The sequence below is a fragment of the Danio aesculapii genome, chromosome 22 (genome assembly GCF_903798145.1).
Source record: "Danio aesculapii chromosome 22, fDanAes4.1, whole genome shotgun sequence".
In the NCBI taxonomy this organism is placed as follows: Eukaryota; Metazoa; Chordata; class Actinopteri; order Cypriniformes; family Danionidae; genus Danio; species Danio aesculapii.
Window position 1 is genome coordinate 13,320,160 of NC_079456.1, and position 22,999 is coordinate 13,343,158.

Below are 22,999 nucleotides of genomic sequence, written 5' to 3' on the forward strand. Positions count from 1 at the left end.
TAGCAGATTATTTTAAAACAGTTAGTTTCATTTTTAAATATTTACAGCAGGTATTTATATTAATATTATTCATTTCAGGGTTCTTACACCTTTTCCAACTTCAAATTCCAGCACTTTAAGCACACTTAAGGTGCATTTTTCTGCTTTTCCAGCACCTAACAATCTCGATAAATTACACTTCTATATGCTGTGTGTACTTTTTCACATTTAAATCCATTGTGCTATTAAAAACACAATATGACCTTTACGTTACATTTTCACAGCTGTAGCTCTCGGTGATCTGAACTGAGTGAATGACAGCTGATATTAACCGATCCATTCGTGTTCAGTTCAAGAGCAGTGGGCCAATCAGAAGAGCTTTAAGGCGGGGCAGGCATTGTGGGCTTTGTTTACTGCAGCAATTTGACAACAACAACTGTTTTAAACCATTCCCAAGCGCTGCGTTGGGCGTTTTTAGGTACAAATATGCATTCTGCGTAAAGCTTGCATGGATAATATTTCGGGCGCATAAGCAACCAAAACGGTCGCAATTTCGAGTCCTGCAATTTCATATTCAAGCAGGTTCAAGCATTTAGTCCAAAATCCAAGCACTTCTCTAACGTTGAAAACAATATATTCAAAATCAAGCATTTTCCAGGATTTCCAGCACCCGTATGAACCCTGTCATGTTTATAACAGAGATCAATGGTTCTCAAGGTCAACAAATTAATAATTAAGATGTGTAGATTTGTGTACATTTTCACAGCAAAACAATAAAAGATATGCTGCAAAACTTGTGAAAACTTGCCACAAAATCTGTCATTTTAGTCACTGTTTTGTGTAAAATACTGGATGGATTGAATTAAATTAAATTAATCACTTAAACATCAACCGAATTAAATTTGTGAAATTAAATAATGTTTCATCTAATACGTAACATTAACATGACTAATTTAAATGTATAATTTGTTAAACTATAAAAAATAGTTTCAACAAGCAGCAGAAAATTTGACTGAAATACTGAAAAACGTCAGCTGCCACATAATAAAACAATGTAATAATCACATTATTTTCTGATACATTCTGATAAATATCGCACAGGAATAACCATAAGATGAAGCATGTTTTACTCACTGACAGAGAGGTCAGTTGTTGGCTCCAGACCTCCAGAGATGGAACAATCATGTCAAACTCTGCCTCCCGAATGAACTCTACATTGGACTGAACTCGCTGCCTCAGCAAACCCAGCGGAGCTCTGTGATTGGTCAGGACGGCGGTGATGTCATACAGGACCTGCCATGTCAGAAATGCATTGTTTACATTGTGGATGGAATATTGGCATCTCATTTAAAAAAGGATGATAAAGATATTAAGCTTAAAAAAATTCAAGGGTTTATTTATTTTGCATATTTCATACTCAATTGGTAATCCTTCAATCTAATTTCGTCACATTTTTTTACACAGATACATTTTATTTTTATCATCACTTTGAATCAAACTAGGATATACAGTATACTAAAGTGAAAATAAAAGATCACCTCCTGCAGTCTGGTGGCAGATTGGGCCTGATTACGTTGAACCTTCACTGTAGAAATGACATGATTGATATTTTGCACATCGAGTTCCTTACAAACATCCTGAAAAAACAACAAATAAACACACTGTGTCAACATCCGAAATCTGATTCAAAGCCATATTACTGTTCATGCATTTTCATTTCATTTTATCTGATGTTTTATCATATTTGGTTGTTTTTTTTAAATTAGGTTTTTCTTGTATGAGTCTTATGTCTTCTTAAATTATTTTAGCAGATTAGCTCATACTGAGAAACATTCCCAAGGGCAAATAAAATAATTATTATTGTTTTAAATAAAATAAGTTTGAGGGTTTTTAGTTATTATATTTGCTTGAAAAAGGCAACATTCTGTTAAGCTATTTAAATCTAAGCTAACCTACATTTTATATTTTTGAGTAATGTTTTTTACTGGAGCTGTCACAATTATGAAACTTGGCTTACAAATAATTGTCTAAAAAATCATTGTGATTGGGGTGATTAATTTAGTTTTTTTGTGGCCATACAGGACTCTAATATATGACCAAACCTAAATATATACTGTCAATAAAATTTTACTTAATATATGTAAACATATATGTGTATATTTGTCATTTCTAATGGTTGAAAATGATTTGTAAACAGCCATGTTTGTAATATTTTGAACACACACACATACACAACAGTTCTGTCTGGTTCTTGAATCTGATTGGCTGATAGCCCAGCGATATTCTGCAGATAGCAGCACTCATCCAGCCTCTTAACCCTTCACCCTTGTGTATTACTCCGCCCACATACAGTGACAAGCAGAGGACACTACAGTTTGACAAATATTGCTGCTGTTGGACAACATAATGTACTTTTGAGGCTTTTTAGTCGAGAATGTAGTTGTTTAGATTGCAACTATGCAGTTTAGTTATAAGGATAGTGCCTAAAATAAATATTTATAATTTCTGAGAGACAGCGCATCGGCAGCCCTTAGCCTGTCTTTGAGCAAAGACGTTGACGATGTTCATCCACAAGATGGCGACAGAGACGCATAATAAGCCCTAAGAGAAATTTCAAACTACAGCTGATCAAATCATTATTAAACTGGTAACTGAGTCGATCTCTCTCTTTTGTATGTTGTAGTGCAGAATTTAAACGCTAGTAATATTGTGATCTCCCGATTGCAACAGAGAAATACTGGGAAATCTCTGTATTTTATGTTGTTCATCCCTATAATCTTAAAATGTGAAAAAAATCACCTGTTTTGTCTTCACTTTAGTCATTACGTTAGAGAATCATTCAAATAATATCTCTAGAGCGATGTTAGTGAAGTAGCAACAGTTTCTGCTGTTCAGACGTCAGCTGCTGAAGTAAATGAATGGCGGAAGAAATTAGTCCCTCATACAAAAGGGTTTTAGACTGTTTGATTTAGTGTTTGATTTTCTTTTTATACACATGATTATGTCATCAAACTGTTGAATGAACACAATATCACACTCGTAGCAGTGTGATGTGGTATCGTCCCAGCTGGGACACTAAGGCACACCTCCCACCAGTGCTGATATACAGCCACATCACTACTCGTGTGATATGACTTTTTTATATCTGTAAAATCCCAACATAAACAAGTAGGCCTATGTTAAATATACGATTTGTATGTATTACCATATTTCAGACTTGTATATTAGGGCTTTGTTATACTTTTTTTGTACTTGGTTATTAAAGAAATGTTACAAATGATTGTGATTAATTGACTCTTTTGCAAGTTGTCACTTTAAATATTAAAGCTATTTAGTGCATTCGATAAAAGACAAAAGGAAAAAAGAATCACAACAGGCCCAACACACTAAATGGCACACATGTAACACATATAAGCTACTGAAAAGATATATTAGCTATTTTTCTCAGGAAAGATTTACTGGCATTAATCATATTTTTTACATTTTAAAATTTTGCACAAATATCAATAGAGAGACACAATTCAAACACAATTTACACAAGCAGTCTCTCTCTCAACATCATACAAAGCCATTGTGAATATGACAATGGCAAAGTGAAAGTTCTTTCGGTTTGTTCGCTCTTTCGGTTTGTCTCCCCCTTCTGCTTTTTAAAGGAACTGCAGCTCATCTGAAACAACCACAGTAGGGTATATACCAAGCTAGTGTTTTTCCCATACTGATAAACTTCCAGTGACCTGTTATTGTGCGTTTTTTTCCATTTTATACGGTTCCTTTTACAGCATCGATGTTATAATGTAATTCAAATACAATTAGTTAAACAGACTTTGGCATTCATTTAGTTGCTCAAGCGCACGTGTCCGTCAGAATCGGCAGGCTAGCGCAGAAGCTCCATTGAATATACTGGGGTAAAATAAATGCTCATATTATAAAGACATGGCGGGAAAAAGGTTATTTAATGCAGTGCTTCTTGTACAATCTGAGACCCACTTTATATCGGATATCACTTAGCCAGTGTTTTTAGCTTTTAGCTTTTAGTTTAGCTTTAGCTTCTCTGATACATTTTGTTGATCTTCACATACCGTGAGGAGTCTCCTGCATGTCAATGAGTCCAGCTTCTGGATACTGGCGTTATCACTGTCAGGTTTTTCTGTCGAGTCCTGCAGTTTCTGTTCCTGAGCTGACCTGTTCAACAAGACATGCATCAGCCCGATCCATCAGAAAAACTGTGCTGTTCACTGCAGATCTTACCTGAGGTTACTCTGCTGAATGATTCGATCCAAGCGTCTCAGCTGCTGTTTGCAGGTCTTCAGCTCTTTTATCGTGGGTCTAAAACAAATGTAACGTTTAAAAAAAAAAAGTCAACATAATGAATAAAGTATAAAACAATTGTAAACAGAGTTCCCACTGTAAGACAAATAATAAATTCCTTGAATTTTTCCTAACTTTCACTGACTAAAAAGCAGAATTTCCATGATCTATGATGAATAGAAAAACAGGGAGATGTTGTGTTGAGCAGTGCTGACAGAATTCTGCGGTCGCTGAATTTAATGCAAAACAATTCAATAAATTAATTAATTAATTATAAGGCAAATATAAATTATTATAAAATATAAGGCAAATGGCGCAAAAGATTGCCTCAGATTTCTGCAGATTTTGGCAAGCTGTGACAAATGTTCAACATATGTTCAAATTCTTTCCATATCATTTAATAATAAATAACATAATATTCACATATAGAAAGTGCTCATACTGGTGTCATATACAGGTGTGTGACCTGCTTTAGACACGTCATATAACATCACAACATGAATTCAGACAAAGACAATTTTGTTGTATTGATCACTAAAATTAAACATGTGAACATTTTTTTTTTTCTACTGTTTAAGAAATTGACAATTTAGTGCATTTTGATCATTTAGAGAGGCTGCATGGTGTCTCAGTGGTTAGCACTGTCACTTCACAGCAAGAAATTGTTGTATTGTATGAATGATCATATAGTATCATTCATGCATCAAATATGATGTAGTAAGCTTTATGGTTAAGAGGTAAACACTTTCTTTGTTTCTCTGTGTTCTCTTTATAGAGTCCAATGGTTACTGAGGTTAAAAAGTCATGATAAAAAACAACAACTAAGATGTGTATATTAATATTGCAAAAATATAACAAAATTGATAATAAAAATGTACAAATATTGCTACATATTTTGAGAAAATCATAAATCTGCCATTTTAGGTTGCAATAATCAGAAAGTTTTCCAAAAATCAAAACATAAAGAAATGAGATGACAGTGAAAAATTGCCTAACCATGACAACAGGCAAAACACATGAAACAACGATAAATGGTATAAGTAAAATTTAAAATGGCGTCACGGTGGCGCAGTGGGTAGCATGATTGCCTCACAGCAAGAAGGTCGCTGGTTCGAGCCTCAGCTGGGTCAGTTGGCATTTCGGTGTGGAGTTGTTCTCCCCGTGTTCACGTGGGTTTCCTCCACCACAGTCCAAATACATGTGCTATAGGTGAATTGGGTAAGCTAAATTATCTGCAGTGTATGTGTGTGAATGTGTGTGTATAGGTGTTTCCCAGTGATGGGTTGCAGCTGGAAGGGCAGCCGCTGTGTAAAACACATGCTGGATAAGTTGGCAGTTCATTCCGCTGTGGCGACCCCAGATTAATAAAGGGACTAAGCCGAAAAGAAAATTAATAAATGAATAAAATTCAAAATGACAAATAAAAATCTCTGATATTCCATGAAATAATAGAAAAAAATAACAAAAATTCCTTTAATTTCAATGTCTGGAAAAGACCTCCTAAGTTGTCTAAGATATTGCAGAAATTCCATGACCAGCGGGAACCCTGGGTAATGTCTTGAAAAATCTCAACCCACCTGGACTCCAGATCTTCCTTCAAGCGCTGGATTTCTGTCCTGAGCTCTTCCCGCTGAGCTTTGGTGTCTTTAAGTTGCTCCTGGTATGACTGCAGATCAACAAAACCATGTTTACATCAGCGATCTTCATTATCTTTTACAATATAGCCATTAAAAAAAGATTATTCACCATTAAAGAATTTCTCTTACAGCAACAATAAAACCCCCAATCTTAAATCTACCTCTATAATCTAGAACTGGTTTATTTAAATGCTTTAAGTGACCACTCATTTACCACACAAGCCAAGCGCAAGTCTAGACCTAAGCCTAAGTCCAGCCTGTGTAAAATGATCTACATTATTCTCCAAGCCGTTGGGTTCGGGCAAAGATCTTCAGCTCTAGCCTGCGTTGCACGGTGTTAACCAAGGTTGTAGTGCTAAAAGGGCTTGGGCCCCTCAATGCTGCTTGCAGCTTTAATTATTATAATTTGTATTATTATTCTTTGTTTAAACAGCTTGTTGCTATCTCTGTCGAGACTTAAAGGGACAGTTCACACAAAAATAAAATACACTAAATTTGTCTGAAACTTTCATGAACCATTTTTTTCTGTTGAAGACAAAGGAGGATATTCAGAAGAATGTCTGGATAACAGCACCAATTGGCATCCATAGTAAAAACAAAATGTACAAAAATTTTTACCCCAACATTCTTCAAAATATCTTCCTTTGTGTTAAACAGAAGTCAGAGACTCTAACAGGTTTGGAACAAGTGAAGGATGAGTAAATGACTGTAAAAAAAACATAGCATGATACTCGTTTAGGGTTTAATATATTTTAGTACAGCTACTCTGAACAACAGACAAAAGAGTAAAGATTTTATAATAAGTGAAGACAGACAGCAGATATGAAAGATTAATGAATGAACATACCTTCAGAAGGGCCTTATATGTGGAAGATGTATCAGTGACATCTTTGTCCACGGTGGATCTGCTCTTCTGGGAGTTTGACGAGTCCTTCTCTCCTTTAAATAGTCTGCGAGAAGAGATGATGCCAATTTTTTGTAAGAGTTTCTCGCAGCTGGAATTCGTATGAAACTCATTCGGGTACTTACTTTAGTTCGTTGCGCAGCTGCTGCATTTGGGATTCATACAGGTCAATGATGTCCAGAATCCTTCAGAGAGACAAAAACAATGCAGTTTCTGAAAGTCCGGTAACTTAGTATATTGCAATACGATGAATTAGTCGATCACAATTAACAGTTTATTTTTTCATAATAAACCTGAAGGAATGTATGAATCAATAAAATTATTTCAATACTTTTATCCAATGATCAGTTGTTGAAAATTCTAATTTCAATAAATAAAATTATATTTATACATACATATATACACATAATATATATATATATATATATATATATATATATATATATATATATATATATATATATATATATATATATATATATATATATATATACACATATACATACATACATATATACATACATACATATATATATATATATATATATATATATATATATATATATATATATATATATATATATATATATATACACATATACATACATGCATACAGGGTGGGCCATTTGTATAGATACATTTACATTTAGCAGATGCTTTTATCCAAAGCGACTTACAAATGAGGACAAGGAAGCAATTTACACAACTATAAGAGCAGCAGTGAATAAGTGCTATAGGCAAGTTTCAGGTGTGTAAAGTCCAAGAACCAAAGCATTAGTAATGTAATTTAAAAAATATATATATATATATATTTTTTTTTTTTTGAGAGAGAGAGTACAATTAGTGGTATAGCCAGAGAGGCAGTTGCAGATTAGGAAGGAAAGTGGAGATTTATTTTATCTTTGTCATGATGACAGTAAATAATATTTGACTAGATATTTTTCAAGACACTTCTATACAGCTTAAAGTGACATTTAAAGGCTTAGGTTAATTAGGTTAGGGTAATTAGGCAAGTTATTGTATAAAAGTGATCAAAAAATATTATTGTATCAAAAAATATAGCTTAAAGGGGCTAATAATTTTGGCCTTTAAAAAATTAAAAACTGCTTTTATTCTAGCCGAAATAAAAGAAATAAGACTTTCTCCTGAAGAAAACATATGATCAGACATACTGTGAAAATTTCCTTCCTCTGTTAAACATAATTTTGGAAACATTTAAAAAAGAAATAAATCAAAAGGGGGCTAATTATTCTGACTTCAACTGTTTATTTACAAATTCACAAATGACGTTAAACCCATTTTACAAAGACATTACAGTTTACCTCACTGATGTCAAAGTTAATAATTGGACATTTCATTAATAGTACATTTAATAAAATATATAATAGGACATTTACATAATTCTGACACCAAATTACATAATCAAAACAACTTTTAGAATGAAAAGCCTTAGTTCCTTGAAAGTGATTATTGCTATTTGAATTATTATGCTGTTGCATAATCATTCAATAATCAGTGCCATAAAATGATCTCAAAATGACAACAATATCGCTTATCGCAACAATTTCTGTGACAATATATGGCACAACAAAAATTCTTTATCATGACAGGTCTAGTGACGACTTCTAAAAATATTATATTAATAATAAAATAAGCAATTAGAATAATAAAAATATATATAATACAGATTTATATTTTACAATATATGACAGATTTTAGACAGTTAATTGAAAGTTTATTTAGAGTTTATTGAAAGCGAAGTTCCCCACCATGAAAAAAAGACCAGATTAATTTTATCTTAAAGGGCACCTATGATGAAAATCATCTTTTTGGACAGAACTGTGTGTAGGTATAGTGTATCCACAGTCATAATGGTATGATATAAAGACAATAAGTCTCTTTTTTTAAATTTCATGACATTAAAGTAGAATCACTCCCATTTTCAGGCCCACCGCAACGTGACGTAGGAGTGCAGTTTCACCGCCCACCCAATTGATTGACAGCTGCGTATTAACATGTCTCCATAGTGACGCGTATAATCATATCAACAAGACAGGATGTGCGCAAGGCAACCGGGAATAAAAGGTCTGTTCAGCTCTCTGTGATCATCAATCATCATCAAATGTGATCAAGAGTGAGTTTTACAAGTTTAACATGTGTTTAAAACAGTGCATGTGTGTAATGAATTACAGAGATTTACTTGAAAAAAAAATGTGTCAAAAAAAATGAAGATGAGTCAAAGATGAGTGAAGATGTGTCAAAAAAAAAATGAAGATGAAGAACATTAACATAACGGATATCCATACAGCAGTGGATATTAACCTATATCCATTCACATTTGCTGTGCAAAAACAGTGCAAAGCTAAACGTGCGTGCGGTCTGTGTGTGTGTGTGTGTGTGAACTTTGTATTGTGTGTTTGACTCATCAATGCAACTCCACAACAAATACATCAAATACTCATTGGGAAAGTTCTTTCTGTAGTATTTCTTACAAACGTTACGGGAGATCTGCTTGTCTGTTGATTCATGTCTCTCTGTTGTCTGACGCAACTGAGGGCAGAGATTGAGGCACACTGACAGGCACATGTGAACGGTGGGTGGGGAGGACTAGCATTAAAGGCACAGTTCACAAAAACCATCGGCCTGATGTTTAGAGCTACAAAATACAAACTTCTGAAAGGTATGATAAATATTCTGATAGTTTTTTTTTTAGCTGAAACTTTACAGACACATTCTGGAGACACAATAAACTCATCTTAAATTTGGAAAATGGGGTTAACTAGGTGCCCTTTAAAAATTCTCAAATAATAGCTTTTTTCACCCTAATTCACAAATACTTGTATTAATTGTGAGACTCACTGCTGGTCGTTGGTTGAGTTGAGTCGTGCTGATCTGCGGAGGATCTGCTGGAAGGTCTGCTTCTGTCTGGCCACACGTCTCTCCTCCTCCCGCACCGCATACTGGAGCTTCTTCTGCAGCCGAGACACCTGCTGCTGCTCCTGAACCAGCTTCTGCTCCACAGACTGACAACACTTCTGTGTGGAAACACACAAACACACCAGAAAACACTATAATAAAGGGCAGGCATTCATCAAAGCTCCAAAAACTGTTCATATTTACATACTGTCTGACCAACTTCAAAACAAACGAGATTGATGAACAGGCTGTACATCCTCTCACCATAAACCCCGCCTACTGATGTTTAGTGAATAAACAGTTAGCATTGCATACAAAATAACTAGAAATCAGCCGCTGAAAATGATCAGCTTTCTTATCAACTCTCCATGCTTCTAGAAACAACTGGTGATTCTGAGTGTGCTTCATGCAGATGAGTGGGCCTTACAAACCAATTGTACAAAACAATTGTTTTGGTTTGGCACATGCATAAAATAGAAAGACAGACTGATGTCCTTTTGCAAACAAAAATAGAGCAATGCTTTGATGTTTACAGGGTTCTCACTCTTTCATAAACAGCCGATTCAATGACTTTCAAAAACTTAAGGGGCAGATCACACTGAACGTGTTTTTTTTTTTGTGTTGAGAGGCGCATCTTTTGAATGGTTTACTAACGGCCGCGAGCGTTTTGCACGCTTATGCGCACTGTGAGCGTTTTAACTGACTGCTACACTTTGCATTTTTTGCCGCTGCGCACTGTGTGCTCGCAGTTGAAAAAAAGTCAACTCTGTTCAGAAAGAGCGTTACAGTGCGACAGTCTCGTATTTTTCATTTTCCAATCAAATGAAAGCAGAGGCAGGGTTTCCGTTGAGGTGAGAGCAGTGTTTGTGTTGTCAAGACTATGGCGACTTTTAAAGATGGAGGAGAGACTTGTGGTCGCTGTTTTGAGTTATCCAGAGCTGTATGACTTTACAAATCTTGAATATAACAATATTATTAAATCTTACAATTATAACAATATCAACAGCAACACTCGCGCACAACACGCAGCTGATTCAGTCGGTGCCTAGCGACATAAAAAGCGCACCGCACTTCTTTTTTTCTTGTTAACAAAAAAGGCAGTAAGGTGCGCCTCACGTTTTTGGAACGTAAAAGTGGGTTCGGTGTGATCGGCCACTAAAGCACTGTTAAAATCAAGTACGTTAATATTTAATTTAATATTCACATTAAAAATGTCAGCATGATGATTTTTGAATGGGTCATTTTCAAAAAAACTTTAGACCGTTTTAAATATTAGTATTTATAGTATTTTAATAAAAGTCAATTCAATAATAAGAATAAAAAAATATTCAAATGCAGTTTCTGAAATATTTATAAAGTGTGCATTATTTGTCATAGTTCTACAAGATTTTAATTTAACATTTTCTTTAAGTTTTTTCTTTTGTTTTGTTTTTGACATCAGCATGACAATTGTTGAAATGACCACAAAAAAAAAAACACCAAAAACTATCTCTAATGTAAATCAAGCACTTTCAAGGACCTGTGTTTGTTTTCAAGTACTTTCCAGGTCTTGAATCCATATGTCTGAAATTCAAGTACTTTCACGAAGCGTGGGAACCCTGTGTTTATTCCTGAATTAATCCATATTTAATTGTCAGTCAATGAGCCAATCACCCATTATTAAAGACAGTTTGATTCATTTGCAAATGAATCAGGAGTTTTAAATGAATTGAATTAGTTATTAAAACTGGAACTTGGTGCCACCTACTGGTCCCAGATTTTATCCATGACAGAACAAAACCAGAAAGAGCAGTACAATAACACACTTGGCAAACATTGTTTAATTATTGCTATTGTACAAACAAAAAAAAAGTCAAGATACTATTTTTGGAGATTTTTTGACATGGTACGTCATATTTTTTAAACTCTTATGTGGAACAGTTAGGGGCTGATTATTTTCCTTTTCCCTATGCAATGACATGAGCCAGTCATTACAGTGGATGTTTAGTTACAATACTTGAGTCAAGCCCATTTAACTTTGAGCTTTTTGTATTAAGAATGAGACCAAAAATGATGAAAATAATAACTTGTGCAAATAATATATATATAAAAAAGCCTCATTATCTTAATTTTTTGTGACACACACCATGCCTACAAGCCCGACACATCAGATTGAATGCAGAAATACCTCAGCATCTCTCTTCTCCTGCTGCAGCTGCTGGAACTGCTGGTGCTGTAGGGCAGCTTTACTAATATACGAGTCCTCCAGTTCTTGAACTTTGACCTTGACCCCGTCCAAGATGTTCTCCAGTTCAGCAGCCCTCTGAGACTGACGGGCGGCTCGCGTCTGATGCTGCTGCACTTCCTCTCTGGAAATGAACGAACATTTTAGAGTGCCGTTTTTGCACTTGTCTTTCTGCTGTGTTGTGGAATGAGCAGGAGCTGGTCTGTGCTGTCAGACGATCTCATATCCCTCCACTCATCCCGCATTATATCACCTTACAGCAGGTGGTCGGCACTACTGACGCTTGCATTATTGAGAATGTGCTTGACAGGAGCAGCGTGTCCAGGAGCGTCCCTGGAGGAATGACAAGTGCTGAACAACTCAAATATTCAGGAGCCATTTGATTATTTATGATGAAATTCCAATAAACATAAAACATGCATAAGTAACACTCAGCCTACAGGTCATGATGCACCCTCATATATAAGACAATACATTTGGGAGAATGTGTTATTTGGTTTTATTGATACAGACAATAATACTGAGAAAGCTTTCTATTTTATCAATCATTTACTAGCTACAGATCACATCCATAAATGCAAATTCTCCAACAATAAACCGCTTTTTAAGGTGTTCATAAAAGAATTGCAACAATATTCTCACTGGTCAAGGAAACACTAAGGCTACGAAAACATTATCTTATCATGCACTGTTTAAAATTCCCCTGTAACATCAGTACTTCATTTTTAATTACTTACACTCTTTGTATCTTATTTTATGCTTAACTATCTATCTATCTATCTATCTATCTATCTATCTATATATATGTTAGTGGCGTAACTAATCACAAATCTCATGGTTCAGATCACATAATGGTTTTTTAGTCTCGGTTTGGACCATTTTTCAGATAAGCCAAAAGCCAAAAAGGGGAGACGACATTTATAACAAAAACAAACAGAGCTTAGAACCTGTAATTTAATTAAAATTAAAATGAAGAAATAATCAGCTGAATAAAAATAAATTGTAAAATATTCAGTATTGTGAATAATTCACTGTTGCTGAGATTACTAAATGTATAAATCTAACATTATAATTTGTACAACCCATATTTATTTTGTCTCATTTTCAATAAATTATTCAGTTATTCCCTCATAAAACTTCATGTTTCATTGCTAGATGTGTCATTTTTGAAGAATTATTCAGTGGCATATTTCTGACAGCTGATTGTCACCAACTTTTGGTTAAATAATGTAATCGCTGCCTACAACTTTCCCTTTTGAGCATCGTTAATTGCATATGATGAGGATTTTGATCTTCATCATAAACATCAGTGGTTTTATCTAAGCAATTAACTGTTACCCCAGTACTTCTGTGTTTATTGTCTGTTTGTAACTTCATAACCATAATATTAAATATATTTATATCTTATGTTTTTTGTTATATTTTATTATTATTATTATTCATATTTCATTATTATTCTTTTTAATACCTTTTTTTTCTTTACTGCGTTATCCCCCTGGCTTCCACAATGTTCTTTCTATATTTCACAATGTCTCACGCAATTATTACGGTCTATATATTGTTCAATAAAAAATAAAAAATTAGACAATAAAGACAATAAAAATTTATTAGATCTTGCACCGTTATGATTAAAAAAAAATCTGACATTTAAAACACAATTAAACATGTAAAGGTGACAATTAAATCCCACTTACATCCAAAAATGTCATTATTACAATTTAATAATAAATGTTTTAAAATATTATCCATTTTTATATTATTAACACTCAAATAAAATTATATACAACTGCAATTTTTTTACAAATACAATCATAGTGTACAACTCCACTTTAACCTTTTTTTCATTTTAAACATTAAAATATTTAACCTTGATGGATAAAAACTTAGATTTTTTTTTCATTAATCATTAAGTCAATTTTAAGTTACGTACATTATGTAATTATGTATCATTGTTTTGATTTATTGTTTCTATCTATCTATCTATCTATCTATCTATCTATCTATCTATCTATATATATATATATATATATATATATATATATATATATATATATATATATATATATACACACACACACACATACACACACACACACACACACACAGTTGAAGTCAGAATTATTAGCCCCCCTGAATTATTAGCCCCCGTTTATTTTTTTTTCCCCAATTTCTGTTTAACGGAGTGAAGATTTCTTCAACACATTTCTAACCATAATAGTTTTAATAACTCATCTCTAATAACCAATTTATTTTATCTTTGCCATGATGACAGTACATAATATTTGACTAGATATTTTTCAAGACACTTCTATACAGCTTAAAGTGACATTTAAAGGCTAAACTAGGTTAATTAGGTTAACTAGGCAGGTTAGGGTAATTAGGCAAGTTATTGTATAACGATGGTTTGTTCTGTAGACAATCGAAAAAAAAATTGCTAAAAGTAGCTAATAAATTTGTTGAAAAATATTATCAGACATACTGTGAAAATTCCCTTGCTCTGTTAAACATCATTTGGGAAATAAAACACAATAATGTGATTAACTCTTGCCCTACAATACCAAGAACTCAAGGAAATATTTAATTGTCATAATTTAAACTGTTAAAAATCTTTCAGTAAAACTTAAAAATATATATATTTATTTATATATAGTAAATATACACACACACATATACTGATATTTGAAAACGTATTTTTTTCTTCTAAAACTATATTTATTATAAATTATTATTAAAATTACATTGAATTTATTTAACTTTTAAAACATGTTCGGTCACCAAGATACACTGAAGGCATGTTTGAACTTATAATGAAAGCTAGACTCACTTTAATTGGCTGTTGGACTGAATGAGCTCTTGAATTAAACCTTGTCTCCTTTCAGAATCTGACAGCATCGTCTTCAAAATCATCCGGACATCAGAGGCAGACTTGCGCTCCAACAAAACCAACTCTACAAACAAAAAGCAAGTATTATCCTGAGTCCTTTTTTCATTTATAGTCAATAACTAATATTCCTATCTAAACTTCTATAATTCTTATTTTATACTTAAAAGCTATAATACTTGCTAAACACACTTATCACTACAAAAATCGAGCCTAAACATATTAGAAATGTGTTGATAAACTTTAATAATCCAATAATTTAACTCACAACTTTAATAATTCAATAACTATAAAGACATTTTCCATAATTGCAATATGCAACAAATTATTGAAATAATATTACCTGCAAGGTTCTTGTTCTCTGTTGGATCTGCAAAGCTGACAGGTTTGAACCCGTGATGCTGCAGCAACCTGTTAACAGCATCCCATTCTCTCTGTTCCTCCTGCAAAAGCATGAAATATGTTTAAAGCAGCATGCATTAATAACAAAAATAAACTAATGCATGGAGAAATAACTGCAAAGCTATCAGAATCTCCACTGCTGTGCTACCTGAAACTGGCTGTAGGTCCACAAAAACACATATGTCTTGTCCCTGGATTGCAAAGCTTTACTATCCATACTTGTTGGTGCCAATCACACTTGTATGATGAGCTGCTGCACTATTTTAATCAACTTCTTGTAACTTCTACCTTTTTTCTCTGACTTGATCAGGGTCTGTGCACCCACAGCAGGTGGAGGGAACAGACCCGGATCAGATTACTATCCCTCCTCCTATCCCAAAGAACAGTAAGAAACGGCTTTGCACGATAGAAAGACAAAACGGCTCACCTGCTCCATCCCGATCTGAAGCCCTGTAAGAGAAAACACATGTTTAGTTTGCACTTCATTGACACAATATACTGTATAAACCCAGGTTAACAATGTTTATATACTGTGCAACCTATATCTTAACTTATCTAATTTGGACTGTAATGTAGTAATATATTGTAACTGGAACAATAATTATTTTGAAAAGCATTTTACAAATAAACTTGAATTGAACTGGATTAATGTGTTTAACAAAATGACATGCCATAGCCGGATTTGTGTTTTTAAATGGATATGTTTGTAAAATTAAAATAAAAAAAAAAAATGCATTTGAAGTTAACTTAAATTTGCTAGCAAGAATACTTTAGCTAGGTAGCATATTACTTATGAAATGTTTATGACATTTGAACAAGGTATTGAATGCTTATACCATCAAATACCTTTTTTTCTATGAGTTTTGTATGTTTGTTTAAGATTTTACAATAAAAAACTATTTGAATATATCTACTTCGACATTTCGTGTGTAATTTAACATAATAATTGCTATTATGTGAGATTTACAAGCATTTTCTGCGTGAAAACATAAAATAGGCCAGCGTTGTAAAACATACGTACACAATCTTTGTGACTCTATAAATCTTTATAACTCTATATATCTACTTCGACGTTTCATGTGTAATTTAACATAATACTTGCTATTTTGTGAAATTTACAACCATGTTCTGAGTGAAAACATGGACTACGTTGTAAAACGTGTACACAATCTTTGTTTGGTTTATAACTCTATTTATAACTCACAATACTACCATGTTCACCGACATAAAAAGCACTAGTGTGACATTCTTATGAGTTACTATAATTTTAAGGGACATAAAGTTAGCCAAACATTAATAAAAAGGGCTAAAACATGATGAAACCACGGTAAATACAACAAACACTGAAAACACTGCAGGATAAACGGTCTACAAACGCAGCTAATAAATTTCTTTTACGTTAAGTGTTTCAAGCAGTATTATTTTAAGCCATACCTTAAACCACAGACGAGATAAATATTAGCAATTAAATCGTCAATTCATCGTTTTATATACAAGAAAACTCGAGTCTGTTTGTTGTTTCAAATAACAGCGGAAACTGACAAGACCGAAGTGCTTCCTGGATTTAGACCAATAGGAGGACTTAATGAGCTAGCCGCGCCTACCACGTAGTTTGCGCCACTGTACTGACGTTTCCCTCTTAATAAAAATGGTGTTACAACAAATGTCCACCAGATGGATGCAAAGAATTAACTTTTGAATATGGGCAGCCTAGCAGCTCTTTTAATGTAAATAATTTGTAAGATATTTATTATTATGAGCAGTTGGCATTTATAATGCAACTAAATGTAATTACATATTAAAATGTACATAAATTGCAAACAAGACCTCGGCAGATATGTTCCACAATCTTTGAAAACAGCCTTTCAGGGCAGTCATTTTGAACAGACCGCATTTCCTGAGCCTCTAATCTCACTTCACACATACTGCACTTCAAAATTTACGGATTCTGTGGCATTTCGTGTTGCTCTTTTTGCTGCATGCTGTGTAAAGGGCAGCTCTCCGTATGAAGGTCAGCATGCAAATCTCAGCACCGTCTGCAAATAGAGAGACAGAACTTTTGGGAATCTGTTTAAACAGTTCGTGTCTGTAAAGCCAGTCTGCATCATCCAGGTTTCCAGAAAGTGTATGTGAGCAAATGATAAGCAAAAAATCATCAACAAGACCAAATGAATACAACGTCAATGAGGCAAGTTGATCATTATTGGCGAATTGTTCGTTATCACCTTTAAAAATGTGACATGAGCTGATAATTAAGAAGCGTCTAGAAAAATGTCGTGAGCAGTGCGCACGCGCAATGGCATTGCCGCCTCTGCGTCGTTGGCGCGTTGTATACTACACGACGACAGTTACAGTAGCCAGAAAACGTGAGTGAAATTACTTTTAATTTAAGATAGATTATAGTATTATTTGATTGTCAAACTGGAAAATGCTTAAAACAATTTGCAAACACGAAAAGAGTACCAAGTCATAATCCTAGAGGCGAAAAATGACCTTTACCGAGGTGAAATAGGCCTATGCATTTGTGTTAACACATGTCAAAAATTACCTTGGGAACTAAAATATAGTCAAAAGTGCCAGTTAGCCTGTTGGAGTATTGTCTTAATTTTAAAACCAGAATGAATTCACTGGATTTCCTAAAAAACATTCAGTAAAAGCTTTACGTTTTTCTACCTCTTCAAGTTTTCTCTATGCAGTATGAGTAAAACTGAATAACATACGAGCAATTTCATGCAAATGTCAACCCATGAAAACAATTACGTTTTTACCAAAATAGCAAACTTTTTAAAAGTTTTTTTGTGTAGGCTTGTATTTAACAAGACGGTAAAAATACTCAAAAATGTTTTTGTCAATGTTCTCAAACAATTATATTTGATTTACCAAAGTCCCACAAGTGGCAATTTCACATGTCACATCCAAAACCAAGCTTTTTCCTCGTAACTGCAAAAATGTGAAATAAATTAAAATCAATCATGTTTGTTCTATAGAGAGCTGACTCTTATCCTTTTGATTAGTGTTGTTTCTTTTGGGTTGTGCAGTTTAATTCACAGAATTTCTACATAGTATGTTATATACTTTAAACTTGCAGACTTTTGTGCTCACATCCATAACGCACGCTTGTTTTCCTCATTTAAAGTATAAAAAAATGTTTACAGGTTGATATTTTTCTGATCTGCTAACTCTGTGGTGAGTTGAAAATATAAAGAAATGTTTCAATATAATGTTAACATGTACTTTCTCTGTGAATTTATGTTTTGAGTTTTTACTGCAGATGTCAGATCCATTACGCTGGAATGGCTCATACATACAGCCGCCATGTTGTCAGTATGTTGCTTCACTTCCATCGATAAATCCTATCTTATATAGCCTCAATCATGGCATAATAATTTGTAAAAACTAAATTCTGGTACTTTTCCACTGCTGAAAAAAACAGCTGGTAAGGTAGGTTTTAAATGCGTGCTGGTTTAAGTTGGTTCTTGTGGTTTATTTCTTAGTCAGGACTAGCTTAGAACCAACACATGACTAGCATAACTATTTATAATACCAGGTGTTTTTTTCCAGCTTGTTGGTCAGCTAACCTACTTTTTTGTTTTGCTATATCAGACACAGCAACTTGTGTTGCAAGTCCTGCATTATATGCACTTTTCTTCGTGGTGACATACTGAGCAGGCAGGTCATGTTTTCAGATTCACGGTGATGCTCTGTTTACTCAGGTAAGATGCTCTTATGTCTGCTCTCCCATCTGCTGACATTAAAAGGCCCAGAAGGTCCATTAAGTCGTTTAATGGTGGCAAATCAAATGAATAAACGAGCTGTGACAAATAAAACGAGGTGCAGAGGTTTCTGGATTAAAGACACTTGCTAATCAATATTTTATCAAAATCAGCATTGATCTGGACACAGCTAAGGCCTACAGGCAGAAACTTGAATGTAATGCAAGCAACAATGATGTATTTTAAAATATATTTAAATTTTAGGTATACACATACAAACAGTTGAAGTCAGAATTATTACCCCCCCTGAATTATTAGCCCCCTTGTTTATTTTTCCCCCAATTTCTGTTTAATGGAGAGAAAAAAAATTAACAGATGTCTAAACATAATAGTTTTAATAACTCATCTCTAATAATTGATTTCTTTTATCTTTGCCATGATGACCGTAAATAATATTTGACTAGATATTTTTCAAGACACTTCTATACAGCCTAAAGTGACATTTAAAGGCTTAACTAGGTTAATTAGGTTAACTAGGCAGGTTAGGGTAACTAGGCAAGTTATTATATAATGATAGTTTGTTTTGTAGACAATCGAAAAAATATAGCTTAAAGGGGCTAATAATTTTGACCTAAAAATGTTTTTTTTTTAAATTAAAAACTGCTTTTATTCTAGCCAAAATAAAACAAATAAGACTTTCTCCAGAAGAAAAAATATTATAGGAAATACTGTGAAATTTTTTATTGAATTGCCTTTTGTTACAGTTATGAAAAAGTTTGACAACAAGCAGGAAATGTTCATGGACCAATGACATCACCACATTGAAATGGTCTATACATCCAGCGCTTCCGGTCCAGGGAGTGTGGAGGCTGCCAACATGAAGCTAATATATTTTTAGCTGCTGTTACTGCAGAAAATAATATCTTTTTCTGAAATAAAGAAAAGTCAGAGGAGGAATAATCATTTAAAAGAAAAAAGCTTAGGACAGCATGGTATGTCTGATTCCAGTATATCCTTCAAGGTCAGTGATACATTAACTTCACAACATTCCCAAAACATATATGTTTGTATGAACCTATGACATGCTCTGAGCTGAAATAACAATTAGCAGATGATGGGGCTACTAATATTGACCTTAAAATGGATTTTAAAAAAATGTAAAACTGCTTTTATTCTAGCTGAAAAAAAAACAAAAAAGACTTTCTCCAGAAGAAAAAATATTACCGGAAATACTGTGAGAAATTTCTTGCTCTGTTAAACATACTTTGGGAAATATTTGAAAAAAAAGGAGGGCGAATAATTGACTTCAACTGTGTATAACACATACATATGCATAGAAAGAATGATGTACATAAATTTAATAGAGTACATATCCGTAACTGAAAGTGTATTCGATTTAAGCTTGTTTAAATGACTTAAGTGTTAATGACTTATTAATAATATATTCAGATAATGTATGCAAATATGAGATGTCCGCCAAAACCTGAACTTTGCCTGCCTTGTCAGAGATTTCCCCAGCAGTGAGTACTTGAGTCAATTTTCTCTGAGGCAAAATGCTTTCATGCGAAAGCTCCTTATGTTCTCTTTTTTCCCCTCCACACTTCAAATCATCTTATCTCACTTTCCCAATTTGAAGCGACCAAAACAACCAACATGTTGTGTTTCGCGCACAATGCCTCGAAATTACGCTCAACAAAAACAGTTTAAGTAGAGTGAGACGCACCTATGTGACTTCAATGACAAGGGCGGAAAGAGCCACTCTTTTCTGTTTTTACACACTTCACCTCCTGAAAGGCAATTTGCAGATAAAGGTTGAAGCTGGAAGCCATGAAAGGCGTCCGACGCTAATCCTGCCTCACCTTGAGTCTGATCGAACTCTGAAAATCATCTGCAAATCTCTCGCTTCGTCCGTAAACCGTAAACACATCCATGGTTAGCACGACGGACGGGAGCTTTCTTCTTCTTGCTCTGGAAGTTCTCTGAAGTTAAAGATGGTGCCGGCAGATGCTGGAAGTTTTTGAAAGTTTTGATGGCCGATAAGGTTACTTTATTTTGTTTGTTCAGGTTTCTGTGAAGCGCAGAGATGAGGCAAATCCGTGCCGGGATTATCTGTACTCTCTCTCACCTTGCACAGGTGTGGAGAGCTGATACGGCCTGAACCCATATGCTCCCTGTGCACCATGGGTAGAAATGGGACTGCTGAGAGAGGGAAGCCACAGGTCTGCATGGATTATTACAACAAACCATTTCTGTGCTTTCAAACAAATGGGAGAAAGAAAATTCTCTGTCTAAACTTCAGTTTGGTTAGCACTATATGGGCTCAGTGAATATAGTTCAATTTTTATTCAATGCTAAAATACATACATACATATATATATACACTATCCCCCCTGAATTATTAGCCCCCCTGTTTATTTTTTATTTAGTGTTTAACGGAGAGATTTTTCATCACATTTCTAAACATAATAGTTTTAATAACTCATCTCTAATAACTGATTTCTTTTATATTTGCCATGATGACAGTAAATAATATTTGACTAGATAATTTTCAAGACACTTCTATACAGCTTAAAGTGACATTTAAAGGCTTAACTAGGTTAATTAGGTTAACTAGGCCGGTTAGGGTAATTATTGTATAATGAGGGTTTGGTCTGTAGATTATCAAAAAAAAATTAAGCATTTTAATTTTGACCTTAAAATGGTTTTTAAAAAGTTTAAAACTGCTTTTATTCTAGCCTAAATAAAACAAATAAGACTTTCTCCAGAAGAAAAAATATTATCAGAAAATTTCCTTGCTCTGTTAAACACCATTTGGGAAATATTTAAAAAAGAAAAACAAATTTAAAGGGGGGGCTAATAATTCTGACTTCAACTGTGTGTATGTATGTGTATATATATACACAGGGTCCAAAAACTGTGTAGGTTGTGTCAAAAAAACCAAATATATATACACACACACACACACACACACATGTAATGCTTAATGCCACCCCAAAAGACAAATATGCATACAAATTCTAATAAAGATATGTAGCTATATATGTACATTCTGATTACGTACTGGTGAGAGCAAAATACGTCTCAGGAGTTACATTCCTTTGCAGTTTTTTTTAAAATCCATAATTCTATGTTTACACCAGACGCAGATAAATGGCGCTATTCGTGCGTAAATAGGTACGTGAACATTTTGAGTTTACTCGCTTCATTCGCGCATCAAATTCACTGAGCAATAGGGCGGGGCTTCTCCCCAGTGACTGTAACTTCGTTGCTAAACGGCTAACATGGGAATTTTAGGGACCTAACTTTAAGAAGGCTGATAAACAGCATTGATTCATTTAGAGTCCACTAAATCCATTCAGAGGTGCACTCAGCTCTGTGAGATCATCAACTCCTCCAGAAACTATACCTGGATGATGGAAGCTTTGAGTGGTGCTTTCGACTGAGTCGAGCCCAGTTAGATGATGGGCTGTTGTCCGTGTCAGCAGGAGGATTTTCCCCGGGCCACCAACAACAAGCGCTATGTCATAATCATGCCCCTACAAGAAAAGATTGGTTAACGCGGCACGAATCTTTGCTAAAGTTCAGATTTTCCAATTCGCGCCACCTCATTTGCTCCGCAGCATGTCTATTTGCGTCTTTGCATTTTGTATTTAAATCACACGTGCTTGATGCTTCTTCCACGTCTGATGTAAACGCAGCATTAGAAGCCACTGTGTATGCTTTTTCAGATCTCAAATTTCTCTCGCGAGTGCCATTTGCACCTGCTGTTTCTTACGTAAATCCACCAGAGGCCACTGTCGACTGACTGAACGATCGACTGGCCCACCCTCCTCCTTCCGTAAACCCAACCAATAGTGTTTTAAAAAGCACCAATTGTCCCACCACCCTCTTTCCTAAACCCAACCGCAATGTTTTGAAAAGCAATCCAGAAAAAAAAAGCCCACTGATTTTAACTACGTTTTCAGATTTGACCACATTCTCACCCTGTTATTTGCTTGTTTTATTTTTTTGGCTTCTGCTTTTGTCTTACCTGTT

General features: G+C 34.3%; 1 protein-coding gene across 1 annotated transcript in view; it reads right to left on the minus strand.

The window, feature by feature from the left end:
* cep70 (centrosomal protein 70) overlaps positions 1-16,788 on the minus strand; it is a 21,482-nt gene extending 4,694 nt beyond the window's left edge. The window contains exons 1-13 of the mRNA XM_056447874.1: positions 16,686-16,788; positions 15,679-15,701; positions 15,193-15,292; positions 14,793-14,916; positions 11,912-12,092; positions 9,688-9,863; positions 6,954-7,013; positions 6,772-6,874; positions 5,865-5,953; positions 4,228-4,305; positions 4,059-4,161; positions 1,518-1,616; positions 1,114-1,272 (exon numbers count right to left, since the gene is read on the minus strand). Coding sequence (XP_056303849.1) covers positions 1,114-1,272; positions 1,518-1,616; positions 4,059-4,161; positions 4,228-4,305; positions 5,865-5,953; positions 6,772-6,874; positions 6,954-7,013; positions 9,688-9,863; positions 11,912-12,092; positions 14,793-14,916; positions 15,193-15,292; positions 15,679-15,687 — 1,281 coding nt within the window. The 5' untranslated portion in view covers positions 15,688-15,701; positions 16,686-16,788. The remainder of the gene's footprint in view (positions 1-1,113; positions 1,273-1,517; positions 1,617-4,058; positions 4,162-4,227; positions 4,306-5,864; positions 5,954-6,771; positions 6,875-6,953; positions 7,014-9,687; positions 9,864-11,911; positions 12,093-14,792; positions 14,917-15,192; positions 15,293-15,678; positions 15,702-16,685) is intronic.
* Positions 16,789-22,999: the final 6,211 nt, after the last annotated feature.